Genomic DNA, 26,922 nt, shown 5'->3' with positions numbered 1-26,922 from the left:
TTGCTGAATAATATACACTGAATGAGTCTGCTCTCCTCCCTTCCTCCCCTCCTTCCACAGTGACCCTCTGGGTGCTGGGCACTGCACTAGGTCTTAGAAATAATAGCAATGGACAGACACGGCAGGCGATCTCATGAATTTTATATTTGAGTCTTGGGAAGGTGCAGATAATAAACAAACACACAAGATCACTGTTTATAGTAAGTGCTATGAAGGCAATTAACAGGGTGCTGGGACAGACAGTGATTAGTGAAAAGGACTACGTTAGATAGGGTAGGGTGGGCAGGACTCTGAAAAGAAGACATCTGAGAAGGAAAAGAGCAGCCCTGTCTCCCGGGGGCTGGTGTAGGACTCACAGCCGGGCCCTGGTGTTCTCTGGTCGAGCATAAACAATCTCACAGAATACCAGCATCAGACACGGCTGCTCTGAGACCAGGATGGAGCAGACAAAAGCATGACCACCCTGCAGTCATATCCAAACACAGACAAAAATATGAACATTGTCCAAGAAGCCAAAAATAAACGACCAAACATCTCCTATCCTGGCTAATGAGTGGCTGCTCCTTCTTTGATATTTACAGCTTTAGCCTCGATCTCACGTTCCCTTCTTATAGTTAAGATTTATTAAGGTGCCCAGTCATGCCGCTCGCTACTACTGTCCAGTCTGGAACAAAGCCCCAAGTCACCTCACACAGCCCACCCACATCCTATGAGTCCCTTCTAGCTTTCTCTTCCTGAGCTGTCCCTTAGTTTCTAACACAGCTCGTTCAACTGCAAGTGTGTTCCCACCGGTCTCTCATTGACACGCTTGGGCTGAAAATTAAGTGATGAGCTGAAGCCAGCATGGTGAGAGCTGGGGAAGAACGTTCCAGGCTGAGGGACAGCGAATGCCCAGGCCCTGAGATGGAATGAGCTTGGTGGGTTCTAGACCTTGAAGAGAGGCTCTCCAGAGCAGAGACAATAAGAGGAGAGGGTGACATGGGGGGGGGGGGGGGCGCTGATTCGAGATCTTGTGGGCCGCAGGCAGAATGTGCGTTTTATTCTAAGCCAATGGGAATGCTTTGAACATTTTTTAAGCTGGGAAGGCTGAGCCAGTCCAGCATCAAGACAAGTGGCTAAGAGCACTTGTCTCTTGAACTCTCCCTTCATCTTTGTTGACAGGCTTCATAGCCTTTAGGATAAAACTGTTATCTGGTTCCTGTCCCAGACTAACTCTTCCTGTGGTTACAGCCCACCCATTCACCTACCCATCCATCCAACCGACCTCCCAGCCACAGAGCTGGGGCCTCCTGGAGCCAGTGTGGGCTCAGACCACATGACCATAGTCACAGGCCTCGTATGCCCTGTTGTGTAGAGTCAGCCCATAGGACTGCGCAACCTGCCTCAGTTTCCCCACTTAATACTCTAATTCCCTGCTAGAACTAAGAATTGTCCCTGATGCCTGCTTGGCTGGTTGCTTCTCCTAGCTGTTGATTTGGCCCTGCTGAGATAGGGGGGGTCCTTTCTGAAGCTCGCCATCCTTCTTTGGATACTCTCCTTTGCACTTAAGCCTCTTAGAGTTATGCCCCGAATAGTGAGATGTCTTGACAGAACACAGAGCTTCCTAGAGTAGCTCACCGCCAATCCAAGGTGAGCATCCTGGTCCATTAAATTTACCTGTCCACCTGCTATCCTCAGCAGATTCTGTCAGTTATGACGCCCCCATCATTCCTTTTGGCTTGACTGTATCCCGGAGATAATTGGTTGTGATATGCCCTGGGGTGCAGCAAAAGCAGGTCCAGGGAATGCTGACCAAGCAGTTCCCGGCTGATGCTTCAGGGCACAGCCGAGGGCCTGTTTCCTCCATGACCAACCAGTCCAGGCGGCCAGGATTATTGCCCTGTGCCCCTGCCCACCACTGTACCCTCCTGGGGCAGGAAAGACTTCAGTCTTCACCAAGGAGGTGCCATTTATTACCTGGGTCTCCCACTCATTTACCTTGTCAGGAAATACCTCTTGCCCACTAACTGTGTATGAGTCAGGGAGAAGGCGGGGCTTTGCAAAAGGCAGACAGAGTGAGCATTTTTTCTGCAAACCATTTTACCACGCCAAGTCTCTGTTAACTTTCTGACAGTGCAGTCAATAACATGCCCTTCAGTTTAGGGGTGGGAAGGATTTGACTACAATGGGGCAGCACGGGGGGATTTTTAGCTGATGGAACTCTCATGTACCCTGATCGTGTTGATGTTTGCATGACAATAATTTGTTAAAACCATGCATCTGTATACTTCTCCCCCAAATGAATTTTATACTATGTAAATGAGAAAAATAACATATCCCACAGGGTTCTGTGATGACCAGTGATTACCTGAGATAATGCCTCCAGGCACCTAGCACAATGCCTGGTCCATAGCAGGTGTCCAGAGGCTCTCCCATCCCACTCTTTCCCAGGAATGTGCTATCGCGCCCCCTTGGCTCACACCTAGAATTCACACTCTGCCTCCCGTTGATCAGAAACACTCAGTTTACTGTCACAAGACCAAAGAGGGGGGCTCCTGGCAACATGCCTCCTGTTTTGCCTTGGACCCAAGGGACTCCTGGAATGTAGGAGTTTATGATTTCACTCACGCATGGGATATAAAACTGAAAGCAACAAATGAACAAACAGGAAAAACAAACAAACAAAACTCACAGACACAGACGACAGATGGTGGTTACCAGAGGGAAGGGGGTGGGGCTTAGGAAACGATAAAGGGGGTCAAATACACGGTGATGAAAAATTCGACTTTGGGTGGTGGGCACACAATGCAATATACAGATGATGTGTTACAGAACTGTACACTTGAAACTCACATAATCTTATTAACCAATGTCACCCCATACATTTAATTTAAAAAATAAATAAAACTGGCACCATTCTGGGGAAACTGGGACAAGCTGCTTCCTTTAGGTACAGGTAAGACATAGTATTCAGGGAGTGAGAAAGTTTCAGGAGCTACTGGAGGCCTGAGGTCTGGTCTCAGTTGTGGTTGTTGGGTTTAGTAACCGCCTATGTTTACTGGCGTCCGTGGCCAGCTGGTGGGTGGCTGTGCAGGTTGTGCACAAAGTACCATGCCTTAAGGAGAATCGTGATTTGGTAGACATGATCGATTTCTGTGTTTATCATGGACACATTCTGGAGGTGACAGTCCATCATTCCGAGACAGGTGTACCTTTCGCTATGTTACTCTAAGGTGCGCTGTGAGTTAGTGGTGGCCCCGGCAGAGGCCAAGCTTTCAACAAATGCTTCCTTCTGTGCTGAGAAGCACGTGCCTTCGGGTTATAAATGTGGACAGAGAGGACAGGCAAGGGTGACTGATGACGTCTACCTGGAGTGGCATCAGGAGAGCAAACATTACTGCGCACCATGTCACTAAACAGAAGGTAATTTATGAGCTCTGCTGGGGAAGCGAAGTAGAAAATCAGATTGCAGCACGATGGGGGTATCTGTCTTTGACAGGAGCTTTGATCAGGGCAGAAGAGTGGAGGGTGTCTGCATGTAGAGTCACAAAGCACCCTTTAAAGGCTTCATTAAAAGCTATACGGTTTTAAATGATACAGTTTAGGCTAATGGTTCCCAGGGTTTGTGGGGGATTCAAATTTCCCAAGGAATTGGGTAAAAGGCAGAGGCCGGAGTCCTGTTCCACGTCAATGAGCTCCTGTCGTAATGCTCTTTACTAATTCTCCAGTTGATTCCCACACGCGTCACAGCTGGAGAACCACTGTCTTAGGCAGTAAGGCAGATGAAAACAGCGAGTTCCTGGGGAAGACTCACCCGAAAGGCTCAGGCAGACACTCGGTGCAGCTGTACCGGCTGCCCACAGAGGTGAGGGGCTTTCGGTGCTGGTGCCTTTTCCTCCCCTTAATGGCACTATTTTTTTAAACTGATTTTCAGAGAGAGAAGGGAGAGGGATAGAGAGATAGAAACATCTATGAGAAAGAAAAATTATCGATCAGCTGCCTCCTGCACGCCCTCTACTGGGGACCAAGCCTGCAATCCAGGCATGGGCCCTGACCTGGAATCGAACTGTGACCTCTTGGTTCCTGGGTCAATGCTCAACTGCTGAGCCACCCCGGCCTGGCTTACTGGCACTGTCTTAATCACAAAGTTTTTCAGCAGCACTCTGCAATCCATTTAAGTTAGTACTTCACACTAGGGTTTCTCTGTTCCTCCCAGCGCGGAGCCTATGATCTTGGGGAACCCCTGCATTCAATTCCAGGCTACAGGCTTCCGGTCCCCTCCACACACTGTCTCCATCTTCCTGCAAGAGTTGCTGGGTGGCTGTCTCTGGGTCAACAGCTCTCCCTTAACTTTGAGGTCAGCTAGAGCTAAGAGGTAGACTGTCAAGGCCATAAATATCACCTTGTTAATTCTGCTCAGGAAAACTATGCAAGGCTGTAAAATCCCTATCTATCTCCACAACTAGTTTAATTTTAATTTCTCTTTCCATAGGCAGGCACCTTTTTCTCCCTTCGGGGAGCTCGTTTGCAACATCTCGATTCTTTCATGCCTCCCAGCCACTGAACATGTGGGTCCCTCTGTCACACATGCTTTTCCTCAACCCAGCCTTCTTCTACTTTTTTCCAACTCAGTGTCTCATCTTTTGTGAAGCTCCTGATTGATCTTGGCAGAGACAACTGACAGAGAGCAAAAACAAACACCACAACCTCCTGTGTTCCCCCTGGACTATACTTATTCACACGTCTATGAAGCATTTTAACCAGCATTCTGTTTTGTAATTACACAGCCTGGCAAGACCATGATCTTCCTTTAAAGGAAGGTCTTTATTTAGCTTTCTAACTACCTCAAATGCCCAAACAGTTCGGGGTACATAGTAGGTACTCAATAAGTACTTCTGACCAAATGAAGTAGACGCTCACATTATCAGGCTTCCGAAGTCCATGCCACGTAGTCAGACCTTTCCCAGAAGATGACATGGGGGCCCAGAGATGGAAGTCATGTTCAAGACCATCTGGCATGTCGGGCAGACTGAGAACCAGGTCCTGACTCTTGGCCAAGGGAGTTTTCTACAGTACCATCTGAAAATTGCTCATTTGGTTGGGGAGAGTTTCTATATTAAATGCAGAAAATAGTTTGTTGGGTTACAAATAGAATTAAGTGGAAAAAATAAGCTCAAAGGAAAAAGAATTAGTTAATAGTCTCTCCTACACGAGCTCTTTCCTGTTGGAAAAACTCCCAAGTCTGAAACCTCATGGGTTACTGATGTCTTTGGCTACCCCCTGAAATGGCCCATTTCTCCTTATTTTAATCCATGGGGAGTGGAGTGAAATGAGCAGGTGGAGCCCAAGTCTTCCTATTTGGGTCATTATGAGTTCCCGGAACACCCACGGTCTTCCCTTCCTGAGTTGGGGATCTGCCATGAATTCCCCATGCCTCTACCCAGAACCACTCTCATCTGTGGATGGAGAAACTGGACTAGAATCTCTCAGGAATCTCTTACCAACCGAGGAGAGAAAAAGTTGTGGGAGAAGCAGAAGGTCTACTCTGCCTCTGTTTAGGTGGCTCTGAGCAGAGAAGAGAGCGCTGGGGTGACCTGAAGCGTCCATCTCCATGGTTACACCCCATCAGGAGGCTGCCTGCCCACCATCATCCACAGGAGACTAAGAGAAAGATGGCAACACTGGCCTCTCCCCACAAAGCCATGCACACGGCGTGTCCGCACGTGAAGTGTCCGCCCTGAGCTGGAAAACAATGTTTGCTCTTGATTAGGCTGTGTCACACTCCACACAGCTGTTCCTTGCTGCTTAAATAGTCTTAATGGAGTTGTAACAACCACATACCTTCTGGTCACCGTATTGGACTTGATCCATTCATCAGGATGACAGACTGCCTGGATGGGACTAGCATTAACATGCTTCCCTTCCTTCTCTCCATCACAAAGTCACCTCTTCCTGTGGTCCCTCATCTTTCCCAAACCCACTACTCTTCTGATCATGATGATGGCTGGGGTTATAGGCTCACAGACAACCCCACTCTCCAGCTAAGTTCTGTACGCATTTGCTGGCATGCTTCATTTTTTGTTGTTGTTTTTGGGAAAGTGAGATAATTTGGGCAGGGGAAGTAGGGTGGGGAGGAGGGAAGACTCTGCAGTCCACAGTCACACACAGAAGCCCCTTGACTTTACTCTGGCTGTGTGCCACCAGCAGGGTAGACTTGTGTGGTCATCACACACCTCCATGGGCATCAGATGTGACCAGCAGCGAGTACAGCTGGTGAGGTGCTGGATGCTGGGCATAAGCAGGGCATGCACTGTGGATCTTTCTAGGCCAGTGTCTCTCAACTTTAAGAGTACATTATAGTCATCTGGAGAGCATAGAAAATAGAGATCTCTGGATCCCACCCCCAGGGAATCTGATTTAATTGGGCGAAGGATGGCCTGGGTATTGTTTTCAAAACTGCCCCAGGTAATTCTAATATGCAGCCAAGACTGAATACTTCTAAGACACAAATCTGTATGGTAGGTGTAGTTAATTTTCCTTAGGCCTCCTTGAGTTCTTAGTAGCCCAAGGCCCCTGGTCAATCATGGTTGCTAGGACTACGGGGTGGTAGCCCTAGAGAGTGGGTCCAGTGGGACAATCAGTAGGAGGAGAGCCAGCGGGACTGTGCAGTTGCTTCTTACACAGACTCTCAAAAATCATGGACAGACATGCTCTTTAGAGCATTTTGACCAACACCCTCACCCTCATTGCATAATTATGTAAATGGAGGCTCAGAGAGGTGGCGTGATCGGCCCAAGGTCACCCATATACTTAATGAAAGAGACAGGGCTTGAATCCAGGCATTTTTGACTATCAATTCGGAATGATTCATACATTACTTCAAGTCATTGAACTTAAAATATATAGAGAGAGACTCAAGTTTTCAGGCCAAAGAGAGCAAGCTGATTTTATGTCTCTACATGAGAGATTATGTGTGGGTTTGTCTGGGCTCTGGGCCCAGTCTCCTGCTTCAGGCAATCCCATCTTTTCCCTGAATTACTTACTGTCCCAGCCACCTACCTATCTCTGCTCTCCCTGCTCTGATCCACGCCAGATAAGTTACATCTAAAAATGCAAATCTAGCTTAAAAATTCTGCTCCCTTCAATGTCTCCCAATGGCCCCCTGGAATACAATCCAAACTCCTTAGCCTGACAGATATCCCCTTGCCCCCACCCCATGCCTACCGCTGACAATTTCAGCCCATCTCCCTCCAGGTCCCCTCCCATAGTTTATATGTACCAAACTGATCCCAGTTCTAGTAACTCAACCTACTGTGCAAACCTCCATGCCACAGCTTGTTTGCTCCAGTCCCTTCCCTGCTTTTACTTGGTTACTCCTACTTCTCCAGCTTTGGTTCAGGCTTTCTGTTTCCCAGAGAGCCACTGGCCATCCACCCTCAGGCTAGGCTTACTGCATCCCAGCCCCAAGGGCATACCTTTATCGTGACATTTTACCAGGATGGTGAAATGATCAGTTTATATGCCTGTCTGTGAAAACAGGTTTCAAGTTCCTCAGAATGCAGGCAGGCTCCATGTCATCTCCTCAGTTCCTAGAACCTAGCACAAGGTCTGGTTTTTGGAAAGTGCTCAGACTTCTTAGAGTTGAAATTCCTCAAAGTTCAGTCCTCGGTCCCTGTCTTTTCCTCTGTTCACTTGCTTGGTGACTTTGAAGTCTTGTGGCTTTACTATCACCTATATGTCAAAAACTCCCAAAGTTTTGTCCCCAGCCCAGGGTTCTTTCCCAAATTCCAGACTCACATACCCAATAACCTACTTTCCAGTATGAAGATGTCCAGTAGGCATCTTAAACTCAGTTCAAAATTTAACTCACAGTTGCTCCATTGTCCCCATGTCTTCTCTACCTGCAGCCTCCCCATCTCCGTCCTTCCAGGGGCTCAGGTAGAATAACCTTGGAGTCGCCCCTGATTCCTCTCTTTCTCTCACATGCCACATTTACTGTGCTGGAAAATCCCATTGGCTCTATGCAGAAAATATATTTAGAATCCAGCCACTCTCACCACCTCCACCGACTGCCACACCCTGGCTTGAGTCGCCGTTGTCTCTCACCCCGGTTTCTGCCATGGCCTCTTAACTGGTCTCCCTGCTTTTACTCTTGCCTCCCTATATCTATTCTCAACATGGTAGCTAGAATGAGTCTTTCAAAACAATGTCAGATCTTTCTCAGTTGTCATCTCAAAACTGTAGTCACTTTCTATTTCATTCCAAGTAAAAGCCAAAGTCCTTATAATGGCTTAGAAGGCACTACATGGTCGACACCCCTTTATTTCTCCAATAGCACCTTCTATTAGTTTTATCCTTTGTTCACTTATTCATGACAACCTTGGCCTCCTTGTACATGCCAGATATATTACTCCCTTGAACTGGAACTCTCTTCCATCATGTCTCTGCTCAAATGTCATCTTCTAATTAAGGACTACCCTTCTCCCCTACATAATATTGGAGCCTCTTCCTTCACACTATGTCCCTGGAATACACCATGTCCCTTCCTTGCTCCACTCTTCCCCCCGCCCCCTATGGTACTTGTAGGAGATTGTATCATCCAAAGATTGTATTTTCCAGTATCTCCAGGTCTGCATTCCCTCTTAGAACTTGCAATGGCATCTCCCTCCATCAAGAGAGAGTCTAATTCCCCTTCCCTAGAACACAGGCAGTTATTACTTGCTTATAATCAATAGCATGTGGTGGTAGTGATACTGTGATGTCCAAGTCTAGGTCACAGAAGGTGACGTACTTTCTACCTTGTTAGCTATGAAGCTCACCTTTGGAGCTATGAGCTACCATGTAAGAAGTCCACTATTCTGAGGCAACTGTGAGGAAGCCCAGTCCACCCGAAGAGGCCATGTGTAGGTGTTCTAGCTGACAATCCCAGCTGAGATCCCAGCTGACAGCTTGCATCAATAACTAGACATGAAGTGAAAGACTCTCAGATGCTTCCAGCCCCCAGCCTTAGAGCCTTCCAAGTCAAGACTTCAGACACCATGGAGCAGACACAACCATTCCTGCTGTGCCCTGTCCAAACTCCTAACTCACAGAACCAGTGAGCACAATACATTGGTTGTTTCACGTCACTAGGATTTAGTTTGTAACACAGCAAACAGTATTTGTCACTATCACACTGCATTATTTACTAACACATCCCATTAAGTGATTGTAAAATAACTTATTTTTAAGTCTACTGTTTATTTCCTGTTTCCCCTGATAAAACACATGCGCCATGAGGGCATGGATCTTGGTCTGTTTTGTTCACTGTCATATCTAAAATATTTAGAACAGTCCTTGGGAACAGTAAATACTCAGTAAAAATTTAATGAATAAATTTGTAAGTGATTATACAACTGAACTGAATTTTAGAAGACACAGCTTCCTTATTGCTGAGAGGTCCCTTCTATGTCAACTTGTCAAACCCACTCATTTGAATGGAAACACACACACACAACACACACTGAGCAGGGTAGAGTGTTGGTTTGAAAGTAGAATCAGAGACTCAGGAATCTTATCTTAAAGGACACAGTCTTCAAGCAGGTTTGTGACTCCTGCTCAGTATGTGTAGCCTCCAGGAGCCTGAGGATCAAAGCGATAGCCAGCTACACTCTAGGAGAGTGAAACAGCACTTTGTGGACAGACTCCCATTAAGTAATGTTTTCCAATTAACCTCCAGTTAATCAGAAAATGCTGTTAACTAGAAGCTAAGCATTCCAGCTAACTAATGAATATAATTTGAACTAATTGAGGTCATGGCTAGTCTAGTTAGTGATATTTCCAAATGATGAAACAACATGTATTATTTTCTTTCTCATTATAAAAGCAGTTCATTTCCAGGCCAGAAAGTTTGGGAAAAACAAACAAACACACACAAATTGTATCAGTGTTAAATTGCCTCAATTTTATCACTGAATTGTGGCTATGGAAGAGTGCTGTAATCTGAATATTTGTCTATATAATTGTGTCCCCCCAAATTCATTATGTTGAAACTTAATCCCTAATGTGATGGTATTAGTATTAGGAGGTAAAGCCCTTGGGAGGTGCTTGGTCATGAAGGTGGAGATCTTATGAATGGGATTAGTGCCCTTATAAAAGAGACCCACAGAGATCCCTTGCCCCTTCCACCATGTGAGGACATAGTGAGAAGATGGGTGTCTATGAACCAGAAAGTGGGAGCGCCAGATATTGAATCTTCTGATACCTTGATCTTGGATGTCCCTGCCTCTAGAACTATAAGAAATATTTTCTGTTGTTTATTAAGGCAAAAAAATTTTTTTTTGCAATCAACCACACAGGGATGGTTACTTTTAAAAGCGATATCAATCTGGAAGGCAATGCACCAAAGTAGTCAAATGCATTTGCATTTTTGTTTTCAAATTTTAGATTGTACGTTGTTACAACAGTGTTTATCAGGCTTCAACTACTTGTCACCCTTTTTGATATAACATAGCTCCCCTAATGCTATTTGAAACTTTAAAGCAAATTAAATATTACTGACGTAGTAAACCACCATGATACAGAATATGCCTTTACAAACCACACACGCTCTCCTGACATTTGCTCAACAAACCTATCTATGTAGGTGTGTATAAGCACACACTGGCACCCCATCCCCCACATTTTTAGGGCTTAGGACCATTCAGTCAACCCCCTAGGTTTCCTTCAACTTTTATCCTGACATCCTCCAAAAATTTGTAGACTGAGCATATGAAAAATGCTATGTTACTTAGACCGCATTCGAAATGAACTGCTGGTTCTTCCGAGCAGGTAATCACTCTCGTACATCGACACGAACGCGTTTGCTCTCATAAATGTGTCAAACATGCCCCTTGCCACCACATTTTACACTCTCATAAAGTTTTAGGACCAGACAGGCCCTTAGAAATCACCTTATCCAAACCAGTCACTCAAAGAACAAAGGAATTTTAAAACTCAGGTGACAAAATGATAGGCTGAGATCACAGTGTGTGGGACTGGGATCCGGCCGTCTGGCCCCAGAGTGTAGCACAATTCATGACCTCACAGAGCTCCTGAAATCATTGCTTGGTAAGCTCTTTCTCAGAATATAGTCTGAGAGATAAACTTAGTCTGCATGACCAAGAATTCCAGATGGGAAGAGTCTGAGTCAATGCCTTCTCACCGAACACCACAAAACTGAACCGAGCATATTTGGGGCACGTGCCCCGTGTGGGAAAAAAAGCCACAAAAAAATACTAGTTCATATAACTCAGAGCCTGGCACACAGTAGATGTCTCAAAGATATTTTGGGAAGGAAGGAAGAGAGGGAGAGGAGAAAGGAAAAGTGAAAAAAGGAAATTTTCAAAGCTGGCTGCAGCTGGAGTCCAACCTGCAGGCGGAAGGTTGTGTGTGTGTGTGTGTGGGGGGGGGGGGCGGTTCTTAGGGGGGTGGTCCTCTGGGGGAGGGAGGCGCTCTTTAGCTCAGGAAACATCTTAATCAGTTTTCCCTTCAATTTTATTTCACTTTTCCTTTGTAAAAGGGGATGCCTAATAGGTAAGTTTTGAAACAAAAGGAGTGAGACAAAGAAAGCAAAATTGTTCTGCCTAAGAAAGGAAGGGGTGTGTGGGAGGCCTTTCCGGGCTGCTGGAAGAAAAAGGATCTTTTGAGGACACTAAAAAGAACTTTTGGGAAGGGCCGTGGGTGTAGAGACCTGTGAGGAGACCAGAACCTTAGGGCCACTTGGATTCAGGCACTTCCTGTGCTTTGCTACAAGACCCACTCCCACCCAGGTATCCCCCAAATCTCAGTAGCAACTGCTACTCACAAGCTTGGGGTTAAAGATGCTTTGGGAGTAAGGAAAGGGGTGTCCAGTGCAGAGAGGGGACAGCAGGCGCTAGAGAGGAGGTATTGCCTTGGGGGAACTGAGAACACAGCAGAAGCGCAGTAATGAGGCAACAGGTGACCAGGAGCAAGCAAGCCTCCCAGAAGCACTGGCAGGGGAGATCTGCTGGCTTTCCTACAACATGTGGGGTGGGGGCTGGAGCCATTCTAGCTTCATACTGGGGGAAGCTGTGGCTCCAAAGTGTAGAAACTTTGGAGATAACTGAGTGATGGAAGGAAGAGAGAAAGGAAGGAAGGAGAAAAGGAGGCATCAGAATCTTTTAGATGGTGCTTCTCAACTTTAAAGGGCATATAAGTGACTTAGGCTCTGTAAAAATGCTGGTAACCGATTCAGTAGGTCTGGGTGGGGCCTGAGGCGGTGAGTTTCCAACATGCTCCCCGGTGTTGCTGATGCTCCTGGCCCGGGGACTGTGCTCTGAGTAGCAAAGCTTTAGCACCCAGAGGCTCTGCACCCTTCAGGGAGTTTCTGCACAGGCTGGTCCCTTACCTCATACTCCTCCTTGAACCCGTAGCCCTGGCCTCTCTTCATCTGGGTGATGTGCTGCAGCAGGTCCGCCACGCGGATGGCGGGCTGGAACTGGTCCCGAGGGTAGCTCATCTCCATGGGGTCGCAGGCCCGGTAGGGGTGAGTCTGGATGGTGAGGGTGGGCTGGGACAGCTCTCCGCGGCTACCATCTGCTTCAAAGAGAAGGCAGAACAGGCAGTTACCTGTGGGAGCCCTGTCCTCCGACCTCCGTGCCTCCCCCAGCTAGACCTGAGGAAGGCAGAGGGAACTAATTCGGGGTCCAGCTGAGAACCACAGAGAACAGGGACACCAGAAAGGAACCACAGAGAACAGGGACACCTGCTTCCCCGGCATGGCTACGGAGATAGACACACATGAACACAGCAGCCCTAGGTTTGCTCTGTCTCAAGGGTGTATATTGATGGAGTAAAGACCAAGTCCAGATGGGCTGTCATCCCCTCTCTATCTCAGACCTTCCTTGAGGCTCCTCAGGGTGGTCTTGGCCAATCCTGGCCAATATCAAAACCACCAAGAAGCCATGAGAAGCCAGGCAGGATGGATATTGGGAGCGCCCTCCTTTGTAGGACGTAGGGTACCTGCCTGCAAGGGAGGAGAGCCTCAGGGTCCTGGGGATCTGGGCCATGTGTGTATGCTTCTGGTCCATGTGCCTGCATCCCTGGGATCAGGCGTCTCTACTAGTTTGTTTCTGTTGGGTTGTACACTGGGGAGAAGGAACTGGAGCCCTGGCAATAGCAGGGATCCTGCCTTCTCAGCTGCTCTGTCCAGCTACGGGCTCTAGAGCAGTGACCATCTTCTGCCTACTGTCTAGCTTCCCCACAACTTTAGTCTTGCTTCAGGAGTGTCGCTGAACCCACCTTGCAGTTAGGGAAGCTGACCTTCCTCAGTTCTGCCAGTAACTTCTCCCAGGTCTGGGCCCTAAGCCTCATCTCCTACATGACATCCCTCCTTGACAAAAGATACCTATTTTCGCAATAAAAATCTTTATAAACACTGCATTGCTTTAACTGTCCTCTATTAGTTTGGCCACCCTGAAACTGATGCTTGCTGAGGTTGGATTTGAATTTATCTGTTCCCTTTGGACCAGTAAAACCACTTTCTTGACCTACCACCTTGGGCATTCCTTGCAGGATTTTCAGGGCCGGTTTATCTTCCCCAGAACCTCTGGGGTTGGTCTGCCCAGCCTTCTCCAAAAGACATGGACAGCCTCTCTATGCCCTGGACCTTCTGTGTCATGCAAGAGATGAGAGTGTCAGATTTGATGTGTCTCACCCAGGCGTGTTCAGGCACAGCCAGGGACCCCTGCAGGAACCCCTAGGCCAATGCCATACCCATTCCCTGGGAGGCTTAACACATATTCCTGATTTTCTGCAACTGGTCTTTTCAAAATCCACATTTCCTTCAGCTTGGTGTGTCTCATGTCTCAATAATCTATCAGACATGGATTCTGTATGTGAAGGTGAGCTCTCCTCCTACGTGACAGCTCGAGAAACACTGTTCCTGGGGAGAAAAGAATTGCCAGCATAAAGATCTAGAGTTTACAGCTTTATGCCCAAGAAAGAAGGGCCTGGTGAGATGTTAGCACATAAAACTACTGATTACATTTTTTCCTGGGGTTTAAGTAACAGGGAACATAGCGCTTGGCGAATGTGGGGGCTGCTTCCCTTCTCCATCGATCATACCCTTGTGATCGGGAGTTAGACGCATTGAGGACCCACTCCGTGCCAGGCACTCTGGTTGGCACTGGTCATGCACACAACAATGCAGATTCCACCCTCAAGGCTTGATGTCTAGTAGGAAAATTGACAAGAACAGGAGCCGGAGAAGCCAAGTGCTTTTAGGTAAGAGCAAGTAGATTGGTAGGGAGTGAAGGCTGTGGGCGGAAATGTGATGGGGCAAAGCTGTAAGAGACCGTGTGAGGTCCGTCTAGAGAGGCCGTGGATGTGCCTCTTCAAGCGGGTGGGAGGCTGATGAAGGGTTTGAAGAAGGATCCCTTTCTTTAAGGACTCAGTATTTCTTGTACGTGTCATTATGTGGTGTCCGCTGCCATGGACACGAGGCCTCCTGCCTGCGACCACACTCCTGTGATAAACGGTGTGTGTAGCGGGGTTGGGGATGGAGAGGAAAGGACTACCTGAGTTCGCTCCTCTAGATTCTGTCCTGCACGATCCCCAGGAGAGGAGGAGCTGGAGCCCTGTGAGTGTCTCCCACCTAAGCCACCATCCCCTATGCAGGGGTGGGGAACCTTTTTCTGCCAAGGGCCATTTGGATATTTATAACATCATTTGCAGGCCACACAAAATTATCAACTTAAAAATTAGCCTGCTATATATGGTCAAACATTTAATTAAGTCCCCCCTAATGCGATGGCTGGAACTGCTTCTTTTTGGTGAGGCCTTGGCAGGGCCAGGCCGAATGATTTCACAGGCCGTATATGGCCTGCGGGCCAGATGTTCCCCACCTCTGAGCTATGGGGACAGATGTCTCCAGAGACCCATGGTCTCCCCAAGGACTTAAGGCAGGGGCTGCCTGGGGGACCGGCTGCCTGACAGAGACTGGCCTCTTGGGAATGGGCGCCTGGCAATTTTTGTGAGATGCCAAATGTTTCCAAAACCAAATAGCTACCAATATGAATATTTTCCCTAAGCACACGGCTAGACGGACTGTGCACTTGGTGTCAGCAAAACCAGCGCCACAATGGAAAATAAATGCATCTGAAATTGAGCAACTCGTGTTGCCGTAACATTTGTAATAATGTCAGCGCCGGTGCTAATGATGCTATGAAGACTCGGAACCAAGGGATTTTCAAGGTTTATTAATTCAACTAGCTGGACTCTTTTTTCCAATGCATCCTACCTCACCTATTCCCTTATTAACCTCCGATAACGCAGAAGCGGGGCCTCGTATCACACCCCATTTCACCCGACGCACTATTACTTAATTTTCCATCATTAGGTTTAATGAAAACCCAATTTCACAACTCACTTCTCTCAGGAACCTACAAGTAATGCTACATTTTTATCGGCCCCAATTAAAAAGCGTTATGATGTTCCTATTCGAGAGGGAGCCTTAAAACTAATGTGCGAGTCCGCTGCTCATTCCACAAGGGGGCTGGGACGCACCCACCCCTCACAAACATCACGCAAACCAGCCGACCCAGGAGAGGACGGTTTTCATTTTTCTCTGCACTAGACCCCTAATTTTCATGCCAGTTCAACTTCTCATTTATGGGTTTTGCATGTTTATTTATCACGTAATAATATTTTGGGTTTCTTTTGCACTCTTTCTATAGCTGTTGCCTTAGCCTGTGAATTTCCTTGCGATGCCTCGTCAGCCTGTGCGGGGCTGGTGGGGCGGGCAAAGGGGTTTTGGTGACATGTATGAGATCCCAGGTCCCCGCCATCCCAGTGACTTCCTCCTTTGTCCTTCTACCAGGTCCTCTTTCCTTTTCCTTGGGAGTCTGGCTTTGACCTTCTCTCTCTTTTTTTATCCCTCTACTACCAGCCACTATATATCTCCCTCTAGCTTCAGCCACATATTTCCAATTACTTGCTAGGAATTGCCACTCCGGCTGGTTAACAAATATTTACTGAATACCCATATTGTACAAAGCACCGTGTCAGATACCGTGCACACACAGGAGGGTGGAGGAGTGTGTGTTCAGAGGGAGATAAGAGCACCACAGCCCTCGCAGGAGAGGAGGGGAGATAAGGTGTACCCAGGCCTAACAAAGCCGGGAAGGGACAGGTGTCCAGATGGGTGCGAGGGTGAAGTTCTGCGGGGTCAGGCACCATGGAAATGCTTCCCAAGCACAGGCACTCAAGCCCCACCTCTCTGGGCTTGGCCATAACTATGTACGACCTATATCACCTCTGTCCAGTAGAACTTTCCACGATGCTGGGAACGGTCCGTGCTGGGCAGGATGGTAGCCCCTGACCACACGTGGCCACTAAGCACGTGAAATGTGGCTCATGTGACTGAGGAACTGAAATTGAAACTGTTTCATTTCAATTAATGTAAACGTAAATTTCTACATGTGGCTACTGCATTGGGCCGCACAGATCTAGAGAAAGAAAGAAATGGGGAGATGAGAGCACCCTGGAGGCATGTAGCAGGGCAAAGAGGTCCAGTGGAAATAAGCTGCAAGCCACAAAGGTAACAGAATTTTCTTGTAGCAACATTAAATAAGGTAAAAAGGAACAAGAATACATCTTATTTAACCCAATACATCAAAATAATATTTCAACATAGTCAGTATAAAATTAATTGCTGAAGTATTTTACATTCTTTATTTATACTAAGGCTTTGAAACCCAGTGTGTATTTTATACTTAGAGCATTTCAACTCAGACTAACCACAGGTGATTATCGACTACCGTCCTGGGCAGCACAGGTGTATGCAGATGTCCACAGGTGTATCCAGAGCCATGTCAAGTTCTGAAGAGCTGATTTAGAGCTACCACGGACTCTAACAAGACATTGATCTAATGTAAGACAGCGATGGCACAGCACTGCCCACCAGAACTCTACACGACTGACAGACTGTCTGTATCGGCACTGTTCAATATGGTAGCCACTACCCACTGTGTCTACTGAGCATTTGAAATGTGGAGCGAGGAACTGAATTTTTACTTTAACTTAATTTCAATTAATTTCAATTGAAATTTGCCACATGTGGCCAGTGGCTACTGTATTGAATTGTGCAGATCTACACAATTATGTCTTCAAATTTTTTTCTTGAAGTCAACTTTCAACCAGGTTTTCCTTGATATTATTATTAATGGGTAGCGCAAAGTCATGGGTGTGATACGCTAGTTTTGTTTCAATGCTCGCTGAAATATTGACCTAACTATTTCAGAAAAGGCCTGCCCGTGCCCCATAAGAGGAGCACAGTCCACAACCCGAGGAATGCTGTGAGTCTGCATCCCAGAAACAGACAGAACGGGGTTGGCGACCTTCATCAACCAGTGATGGGCTGTGTGACCTTGGCCGAGTGACTAATACTTCTCGGCCTCAGTTTCTTCATCTATAACACAGGGAAAAAGAGCGTAGTGAGGATTCAGAGAGATAATTCGAGGATTCAAAGAGCTAATGCCTGGTCACGCTTATAGAGTGCCTAGTACCTGGCAAGCAGTGAAAAAAATCAAGAGTTGTTCTGATGTTGTACAAGGGGGCCTGTGGGGCACATAAGAATTCAGACTGGCGAGGGCACCTGGGGAGTCTTTTAGGGCTTCTCTCTCCTTTCCTCCGTGACACTCCATAGGCATCTATTTTACTTCACTCCTGCTGCTGCTGCCCGAGTTCAGGTCCCCAGGACAAAACTATTCCATCAGGTGCCTAATGACTCTTCCATTTCACAGCTCTTTTCACACAACTTTGATCAAGTCCATCTTAGCAAAAGTCTTCACAGAGTCCAGACAAAATTCCTTAACTGACCAATCAGACTCCTGTAGCTTCTGGAGCCAGTATGCATTGTTTATTTCCTCTATCACAATTCCTCACACCCATGTGCCCTGCAGGGCAGAAGAGCATGAAGGGTGGATGGTAAATATTTAGAGACTCTTACTGAAAGGGAAGAGGGGGGAGGGGAGGAGGGGGGAGGCGGGAGGAGGCTACTCACCTGCTCAGAGTGGAGATGTGATTAGAACAAACACGGGGGGGGGGGGGGGGGGCCTGTGGCAACAGCAGGCATCAGGGTCCAGGCACAGAATCGGAAGATAAAAGTTGGACTTGATAGGAAACAAGATGGCGGGTAGGTAACCCCTGCACCCGCCGCCTCCCACAACCACATCAGAATTACAACTAAAATACAGAACCACCATCACCCAGAGCCTCCTGGAATCTGGCTGCACAGAAGGCCCACAACCAGGGAGCTGAAGGAGCATCGAGACTGGGAGGAGGGGCGGAGACGCGGGCGGATCGGGGCTGAATCTTGGAGACGCAGCCACAGGCCCACACCCGGTGCCGCCGGGTAAACCCAGGAGGGAATCTCGGCGGTGGGGGTTTCCCGGAGGAGGGAGGGGTCCCAGCCCCACAGCAGGCCCCCAGCCCAGGGCTCCAGGGCCAGGAAGAGACGTCCCCACAACTCCGGGCTGTGAAACCAGCGGGGACTGTCCCTGAGGGTCGCGGAGGCTGCGGGCGCCCCAGCAGCTCCTCTAAAGGGCCCGGCGCGGACTCACTCGGACGCTCCCTCTGAGCCCAGCGCCGGGCAGCAGCTGAAAGGACCCGGGACACTCGGGGAGGAACTGACCTGCCTGAAGTCGGGGCGAGAGGTGGGGGGGCAGCTTCCTCCCAGGCAGAAGGGCTGGTGGAGGCCGTGGCTCCTTTGGCGAGTCCTCCCCGCACACAGCCGGCAGGCAGGCGCCATGTTTGAGTCGCCAGCACCTGACTCGCCTTCGGCCCCGCCCCGTGATTCCCGGAGGCCCCGCCCCTCCCCACCTGCAGCTCATCCAGGCCATTTCCAGGGGCTTTTCTGTGCAAGTGGCCTCTCCAGCCTCATGCTTAGGATGTTCCTAAAATCTCTCAAACAAGCAGCAGCAGGCCCCATACGGCTTGATAAACGGCCCCAGGCCTGGCACTAGCGGCAGCCTGCACTGGCTCATAGCTTGGCCTCTCCTGGACACCTACAAGCCCAGCACAAGTAGCAGCCAACAACGGTTTGCTGTGTAGCTCATGCTGGGTGGCCCTGGGCAAGGCACTGGCACAGGCTGACTTTGCACCTCCCCAGAGGCCCCAGAGACAGTGCACCTGGTGGTCAGACTCGACCACGCTGGATTACAACCCTACCACACCCACGAGTGACACTAAAGGGGCCCACTTGGTGAACACCAAAGCCCCACTGAAGTAAATCCTGCTCCACAGGGGTGTCTCCAGCACAGCAGCTCTTTGGCTGTAGTTGCAGCTGGTCCTCACAGCTGATTGGTCTGGGGGTCAGTTCCTCCCAGTGACGCCAACAGCAACCAAGGCTCAACTACAACAGGACAGTGCACACAGCCCACACAGGGGAGCACCTAGAAGGCCCAGTTTAGGTGCCTGGGGAGGCTCAGCCACTGGACCCTACAGGACACCTACTGCACAAAGCCACTCTACAAACGCCAGGAGACATAGCAGCTCTACCTAATATATAGAAACAAACACCAGAAAGCAGCCAAAATGTGGAGGCAAAGAAACATGTCACAAAGGAAAGAACAGAAGAAATCTCTAGAAGAGGAACTAAATGAAATAGCTCCAAGCAAGCTAACAGATAAAAAGTTCAGAGTTTTGTTTATAAGGATGTTTAAGCAGACTATTAGAGAAATAACTGAGAAAATCAATAACATAATAAAGTACCAATTTGAAATGAAGGCTACAGGAACTGAAATGAAGAATAATTTACATGGAATCAACAGTAGAGTAGAGGACACTGAGAATCAAATCAGCAATTTGGAACATGAGGACACAAAAAACACCCAACCAGAAGAGCAAAAAGAAAAATGAATCCAGAAATATGAAAATAGAATAGGAAGCCTCTGGGACAACTTCAAGAGGCCAACATTCTATTATTGGGGTGCCAGAAGGGGAAGAAAGAGACCAAGAAATTGAAAACCTATTTGAAAAAATAATTACAGAAAACTTCCCCTACCTGGGGAAAGAAATAGACTTACAAGTCCAGGAAGCACAGAGGGTCCCAAACAAGAGGAACCCAAAGAGGCCACAGCAAGAGACATCATAATTAAAATGCCAAAGGTTAAAGACAAAGAGAGAATCTTATAAGCAGCAAGAGAAAAGCAGTTAGTTACCTACAAGGGAGCACCCATACGACTATCAGCTGATTTCTCAAAAGAAACTTTGCAGGCCAGAAGGGAGTAGCAAGAAATATTCAAAGTGATGAAAAACATGGAACTACAACCAAGATTGCTCTACCCAGCAAAGCTATCATTTAGAATTGAAGGTCAAATAAAGAGCTTCACAGATAAGAAAAAGCTAAAGGAGTTCATCACCACCAGACCAGCACTATAGGAAATGTTGAAGGGTCTTTTTTAAGAAGAAACTAATGAACAAAAGAATCTGATGAACTAAATAGATCCAGAGACACTGACACATGCAACAGACAATCATATTTCCGAGGAAAGAGGGAAGGGGGGTGGAGGGTGGGAAGAGGTTAACCAAAGAAGTTATATGCATATATGCATAACCCATGGATATGGTCAATAATGGCGTGAAGGCCTGGGGAAGGGATGGGAGCGAGGTGGAGGGGGTCAATTGGGGGGAAAAATGGGATGCCTGTAATATTCTCAACAATAAAGATAAATTAAAAAAAAAAGTTGGATTCAAATATGAGCTTCATAACTTTCTAGCTATGGGACTTCAGATAAGTTACTTCGAGCCTAAGACCTTTATTTGTAACTGGCAATAGAAATGGCGATGATGACGATGGTGATGATGATGATGGTGATATGATGATGACTGGAGGTTGTTGCAAGGATTAAATGGGATTCCACTGGAAGAAGCCTCAAGATGGCATGTGGCTAGCAGGCAATGCCTTCCCTCCCCTCCCCCACCAAATACCAATAAAGCCTCAATGAAAAAAACTTGTAATAGCATTGAAATCTGTCAACAAACCCAGTGCCAGAATTTAGGAGGAATATCCATTAATTATATCAGTACCACACTTGATATGTGTATGAAGATAAAGACTTCATTTTGTCCAACATTTCTTAAAAATCTCTGAAATTGTATAAAATCATCTTTCACCTGATTCAACATAGGCCATTTCCCTTCTAGGGCTGGAAGAGATTGCAATTTCTTTGGCGAAGCATCTGATGTAGTAGTTGGCTTATGTTTAGATACTGTGTTGTAAGAAAAATGTGTTCTATATTTCTTTATTCTAGACTTAAACTAGGATAGGTGTATAGATTTGTGACCCCCGAGGAACCTCAAATTCATACCCCCCATCTCCTCTCCACTAGGGGTTGTGCTCTCACTCAGTCCAGTGGCAGATGGAATTACCTTCTCTTCGTTAAATCTGACTAAATGCAAAGGCTTAAACTGGTGAATCTAGTAGGAGGTACAATGCCACCCACTGAACCACATTTTACAAAGTTAAAATGGACATGATACAATTGGCAATTGACACTGATATACTTTGTTACTTAAGTAACAGTGACCTGAAGGATAGAAAAAAAAGAATGTTTTCTCTTTTCCTATGTCCTTTCCTGGGTTCAGAATCAAAGGCCAGAATAGTCAAATATGGGGGGTTGGGCATCTCAAGCCCTTTCTCCCCTCAGTCCCTTTCCCTGGGTTCTCTGACATGGCAAAAACAAAAGACGGCAGATAAAGACCTCTGCCCAGAGCGCAGATTCAGTACTAGGAGAAACTTGTGATGGAAACAGTCACGGGGCCGGTGCCTTCTGGATTCATTGCTCCTGATAAGGAAACCAGCCCTCCTCTCGCTGGAGGAAACGCGCATCCCTCTCTCGGCAGCGCTGCGCCGGATGGAAGGGCGGTGTAGACGCGCCACAGAGGGATGGGGCTGGGAACCTCCCTGCGCCTCCTGCTTCAGCCACACGAAAAGGGGTCCCACCAGCTAGACGGTGGGCACAGCCGTGAGCACCTGCCTGCTCTGCTTACGGCGAACACCAGCCTGGAGAGGCAGCTCCTCCTCTAAAGTTAAGGGAACAGAAACAAAACAACACGGGTCTTAGAAAACCCACCATGTCACAAATAAGAAAAGGGCACTCATGGATGCTGAGAAAAATACAATTTCCAAAAGTAAAAAAGCAGTGCTGGCCGTTTACCCAGCCACTGCCTGCTACCCCCTTCCTTGCTGGCAGAGCCCTCGGATTAGTCTGCGCGCCCACATATTCCCCATGTGACTTGGGAGGACGACCCCACTCCTAGATCTAGGGGCAAATCCCGATTCCCTGGAGCCAGTCAGGTGCTCCTGTCCCCTTGGCCAATCTTTCAATGAGACAGGAGGGGAGTTCTGTTAAGGGGCTCCTAGGGCAGGCACCCTTACTTCTCAGAGGACTATTCCAGTGGCCCCTCTCCCCCTGCTCATGACCACATGCGGGTGTGATGCCTGCAGCTGCTAAGGCGTCTTGCACCCACGAGGCGAGGCCGAGGACAATGCCCCCACGAGAGGGCCAAGTGGGGGGCTTGAAAGAGCCTGGGTCCTTAGTGACATTCTTGGGCACCTCATTCAGCCAAGCACGGGACCTGCACTAGCTCTTGGCTTCCGATTCTGTGAGATAATACAGTCACTGTTTAAGCAAATTTGACTTATTTTCTGTTACTGGCATCTTAACCTACACGATAGAAAACAGAAATGCATTTTAGAAAACATGGAAGAATAAAAGAAGTGAAAGATTAAATAACAAGACAACAGATTTTTCAAAATATGCATCAAGTTAAGAAGCAACTAGAAAAGCCCTTGATGGGTGAGGCAAGGGAAGACTGAGGCTGAGACCAGGCGCAGGGCCGAGCTGAAATGGACGTGGGCGTCCGGAAGGGGAAAGAGCGAGGCCCGGTGGCAGGGCCTGGCAGGGACACGCCGCGGTGTCACGGGGGAGATCCATTTCCTGTACCTCCCACCCGCTCCTGAGGGTTCACCCGCCAAGGCACCAAAAAGACATTTTCAGAGGAAAGGAAACAGAAGCATAAGAGCCAGATAATTGGTGTTGCTAAAGAAGAGAACCGAGTAAACGGAACAGAGGAAATAATAAGAGGTGCAATGTAAAAGCAGCTCTTTGGCAGAATAAAAACCTAAATCTTTAATAGAGTTTTCCACGCACAACTTAAAAATAGGACAGCTCTCATGATACAATTGTTTAAATAGTGTTGACGTAGAAACACGCAGATAAACATCTAGGCTGGGAAAAATGATTGTCGGTAAGAGAAAAGAAACAATGCTAGCCATATTTTCTGTTGCGCAAATTTAAATGCCAGAAAGCAATGGAACAAAATTTTTGAGGGGAAAATGCTGTGACCCCAAAACGATACAGTGATATGAGGTTTTTTGTTGATGATGTAATCCTTACCGGAGGATATTTTTTACATTGCTTTTCAGAGAGAATGGAAGGGGGGGGGGGAGAGAGAGAAATATTGATGTGAGAGACACACATTGATTGGTTGCCTCTGCACCCCCCCCCACCGGGCACGGAATTGAACCCGGGACCCTTTGGTCCACGGGTCAACGCTTTAACCACTGAGCCAAACCGGCTAGGGCGAGTTGTTTTTCCTTAGTGAGGCTACTGGCTCTGATTCTTTTCCAGAGGCTTGGGGACGTGGAGAAGTAGAAAAAACCCCTGCAAGATTGGAGGTAAGCATTTAATAAAAGAACCGATGTGTTAAACACCAAAATCAGTTTAACATAGATGTGAATATAAAAATCAAGACAAATAGGAATAAAACTGAATAAACTATAAAAAAGAATTGTTATAGAGAAACTATATAAAAAAAACTAATATAAAAATTCTTGGCTAAAATGTGAAATTTTGCCAACAAAAACCAGGAAGTGGGTGACGGATGCATCACTAAAAATAAAAGTACATCAACTTCTGGTTGCCAGATGGGAGGGGGGTTGGGAAATGGGTGACAAGGGGAAAGGAGTAAGGTGTGCAAATTGCCAGTTATAAAAACAGTCCTGGGGATGCAAAGTACAGCACAGGGAATATAGTTAATAATATTGTAATAACTATGCATGGTGTCAGATGGGTACTAGAATTAGGGAGGTGATCACTTCATAATTCACATAAATTCTAATCATTATGCTGTACACTTGAAACTAATAAAATATTATATGTCAACTGTAATTGAAAAATTAAAAAATATTTTGAAAGTATTTTCTTCACCTTTCCTATCGGACAGTCAACATATCTTAATCTTGTTCTTAATTAGAAGATCTCATTTCCAGCGTGTCTGTACACATCTCTGTAACTGTGTGTGTGTTTAAGTTAAAGGGATCAATTATTATAGAAAAAAGAAAGGTATGTAGCCTTCAAAGGAAACAGTGGACCTTTGCCACATGTGGGTCTGGGGGCCACATTTATGCTACTGGTGTGACAGACAAAATGCAAACACAGAAACCAACAAACAAAACCTGTGTAGCCACTGCTGAAAATTTACTTGTTCTGACAAGCAAATGAAAAACCACCCTATAGAGGTATTTTCATAATCCAAGACACATTAATCCATGCCCCCACGAAACCAAACTACCTCCACTGAAGATGAGCTCGTAACGGGAAAATAAAATACAAAGAATGACAAGCCATGTGAGCAAGCTTGTCCCCAGGAGGGAAAGTCGGGAGACACCAGACACAGAGAAATATGCCTCCCAAGAATTGAAAATAATAAAACAATCACAGTGACTATAAAATAACCACATTGTGATTGATTAAAGAGAAAACGGAAGGCCTATGCACCACAGCAGCAACGCAACACATCGTGGAAAAAAGATGGGCAGGTCTGAAAAATACAAATTTAACTTCTGGAGATGAAAAATCTAGTCACTGAAAGTAGAAAGCAAGTAAATAAATATAAGAACAGATGTTAATGGAACACAATAGAAGTTAAAAACACAATAACGAAGCTGAAGGAAAGTAAAAGCTGGCTCTTTCCTTTGAAAACACCAATAAATTAGACAAATCTCTGCTAAAAGTGATAGAGAGAAAAAAGACACAGATAAACTCCTTCCAATTGCTAGGAACCGGTAGCACACGTTTAATCACATGCTTAGATTGGCCAGTGAGGAGATGGCCCGGAGAACCATGAACATATCTGAAGACTGATGAATGTGTCCGGAGTCAGAAGGTACAGATCAGATCACCCATCACCAGGGCACTGGCTTTTTAAAAATGTTTTAAACAAAGAAGTTCTTTGTTGAGATAACTGCAGATTCACAGACAGTCATAAGAAATAACAAAGGGAGGTCCTGTATACTCTTGGCCCAGTGTTATCACTTGCATAGCTGAAGTACAAGGTCACAATCAGGAAACGGACACCAATACACTCCACGGACCTTACTCAGAGCTCAATGTTTCTATGTGCACTTGTGTGTGTGTTCATGTGTGCGCGTGCATGTGTTGAATCACGTGTGCAGATTCCTGTGACCACCACCATAGCCAAAATACCGAAGTAGTTTCAGCAAAAGGACCCTTCATGCAACAGAACTAGCCTGTGAGTTTCTCTTGCGTCTCGGCTGAGGGCTGGTTACTGGACCCTGGGTGACTGTAGCAATAATGGAAAATAGTGTCTCTCACTGTAACCTGAAGTCTGCCAGAGCCCCACAGACTGGGGCCCCTTCTTCCCTGATGTTCCTACAATCCAGAGGTCCACAGGGCCACCGCGTGTGGCCATCACGCTGTGCACTGCTCAGTGTTAGAGGGTGCCAGTCATGTAATGGCCTTGCTCTGTGACTCACATCCTATTAGTTAAAAGCCATCAGTCTTTACTTAAGTGACTAGTGGCTGGGTCGTTATTGTCATTTTCTGTAAATCATAAAGTGAAAGGTTCACTCCTATGATCTAGAGGGGCAGGGATGAGCGAATTATTAGCCTGTGGACTTAGTATCCTAAGAGCTGAGATTGATTTAGGAAGGGAGACCTCTGCTCAGAGTCTCTTCTGTGGACAGAGAATTGGACTCCCATGAGGGGTTTTGTGCAGGCACATATATGTGTATGCATGTGCACATGTGCCTGTGTGTGGGGGGGCATGGCCGGAAAATACATGGGTTTTCCCTCACCTCTGCTCCAACCAGAGCTAAATGGTTTTTTAATCTCTGTTTTATGAAATAGACTTCTAGGTATGATTGTTTCTGAAGAAAGGATTTTACTATTCAATACAGCCTTTGCTAACCATTGTTTTCTATTTTTGGGGGGTCACAAATCTTATGAAAATCAGTGGGAAAACAAGACAGCAAAAGTGCTGACACCAGTGTTCCACAGCGCGGCCTCTACAATCTTAACTCAATTGAAACAAAAGTGAAGCTCATTGGGTGTGTCAGAAGCAATAGACCTATAGCAGCAACAGGATGCTCCGAGGTATTAACCACTTAAGTGATCAGAGTGGGAAGGAAGAGCAGAAAGCTCAGGGCTATGCATGAGATCCCGAAAATATATTGTTGACCCGCAAAGGAGAAGAGGTAGGATTCTGGACTTTCAGCATGTTTCAGCTCACTGGGAACACAGCCCATTACACAACCCATTCTTATACACTTAGTCTAGTGCTTAATTGCTGCATATTTGCTATTCACTTGTACTTTTACTTTTTTTATTTATTTAAAAGATGTGCTATGTCTGATGGCTGCTTCTGAATTTTTTGTTCTTCTTCCTTTTTTAAAAAATATGTTTTTATTGATTTTAGAGAGATAGAAACATTGATGAGAGAGATTCATCAATCGGCTGCCCCCCGCTGGGGATGGAGCCTGCAACCCAGGCGTGTGCCCTGACAGGGAATCGAACCAATGACTTCTTGGTTCATGGATCGACGCTCAACCACTGAGCCACGCCAGTTGGGCTCATTTGTACTTTTAGATGCACGTAT

General features: G+C 46.8%; 1 protein-coding gene across 7 annotated transcripts in view; it reads right to left on the bottom strand.

Annotated features, from left to right (window-relative positions):
* The window catches only part of PTPRT (protein tyrosine phosphatase receptor type T), a gene marked incomplete at its 5' end in the record, with an annotated part of 804,541 nt that overhangs the window by 58,251 nt on the left and 719,368 nt on the right, over nucleotides 1-26,922 (bottom strand). For 5 of the 7 annotated variants that reach the window (XM_081150334.1, XM_081150335.1, XM_081150338.1 and 2 more), the window contains one exon: nucleotides 12,368-12,558. In XM_081150334.1, the coding sequence (XP_081006460.1) occupies nucleotides 12,368-12,558 (191 nt within the window). The remainder of the gene's footprint in view (nucleotides 1-12,367; nucleotides 12,559-26,922) is intronic. The other 2 variants (XM_081150336.1, XM_081150339.1) reach the window with 1 other exon arrangement.

Source organism: Miniopterus schreibersii, assembly GCF_964146895.1.
Source record: "Miniopterus schreibersii genome assembly, chromosome: 10".
Classification (NCBI taxonomy): domain Eukaryota; kingdom Metazoa; phylum Chordata; class Mammalia; order Chiroptera; family Miniopteridae; genus Miniopterus; species Miniopterus schreibersii.
The sequence above is the reverse complement of the archived record's forward strand: the minus strand, read 5'-3'. Positions and strand labels throughout refer to the sequence as shown.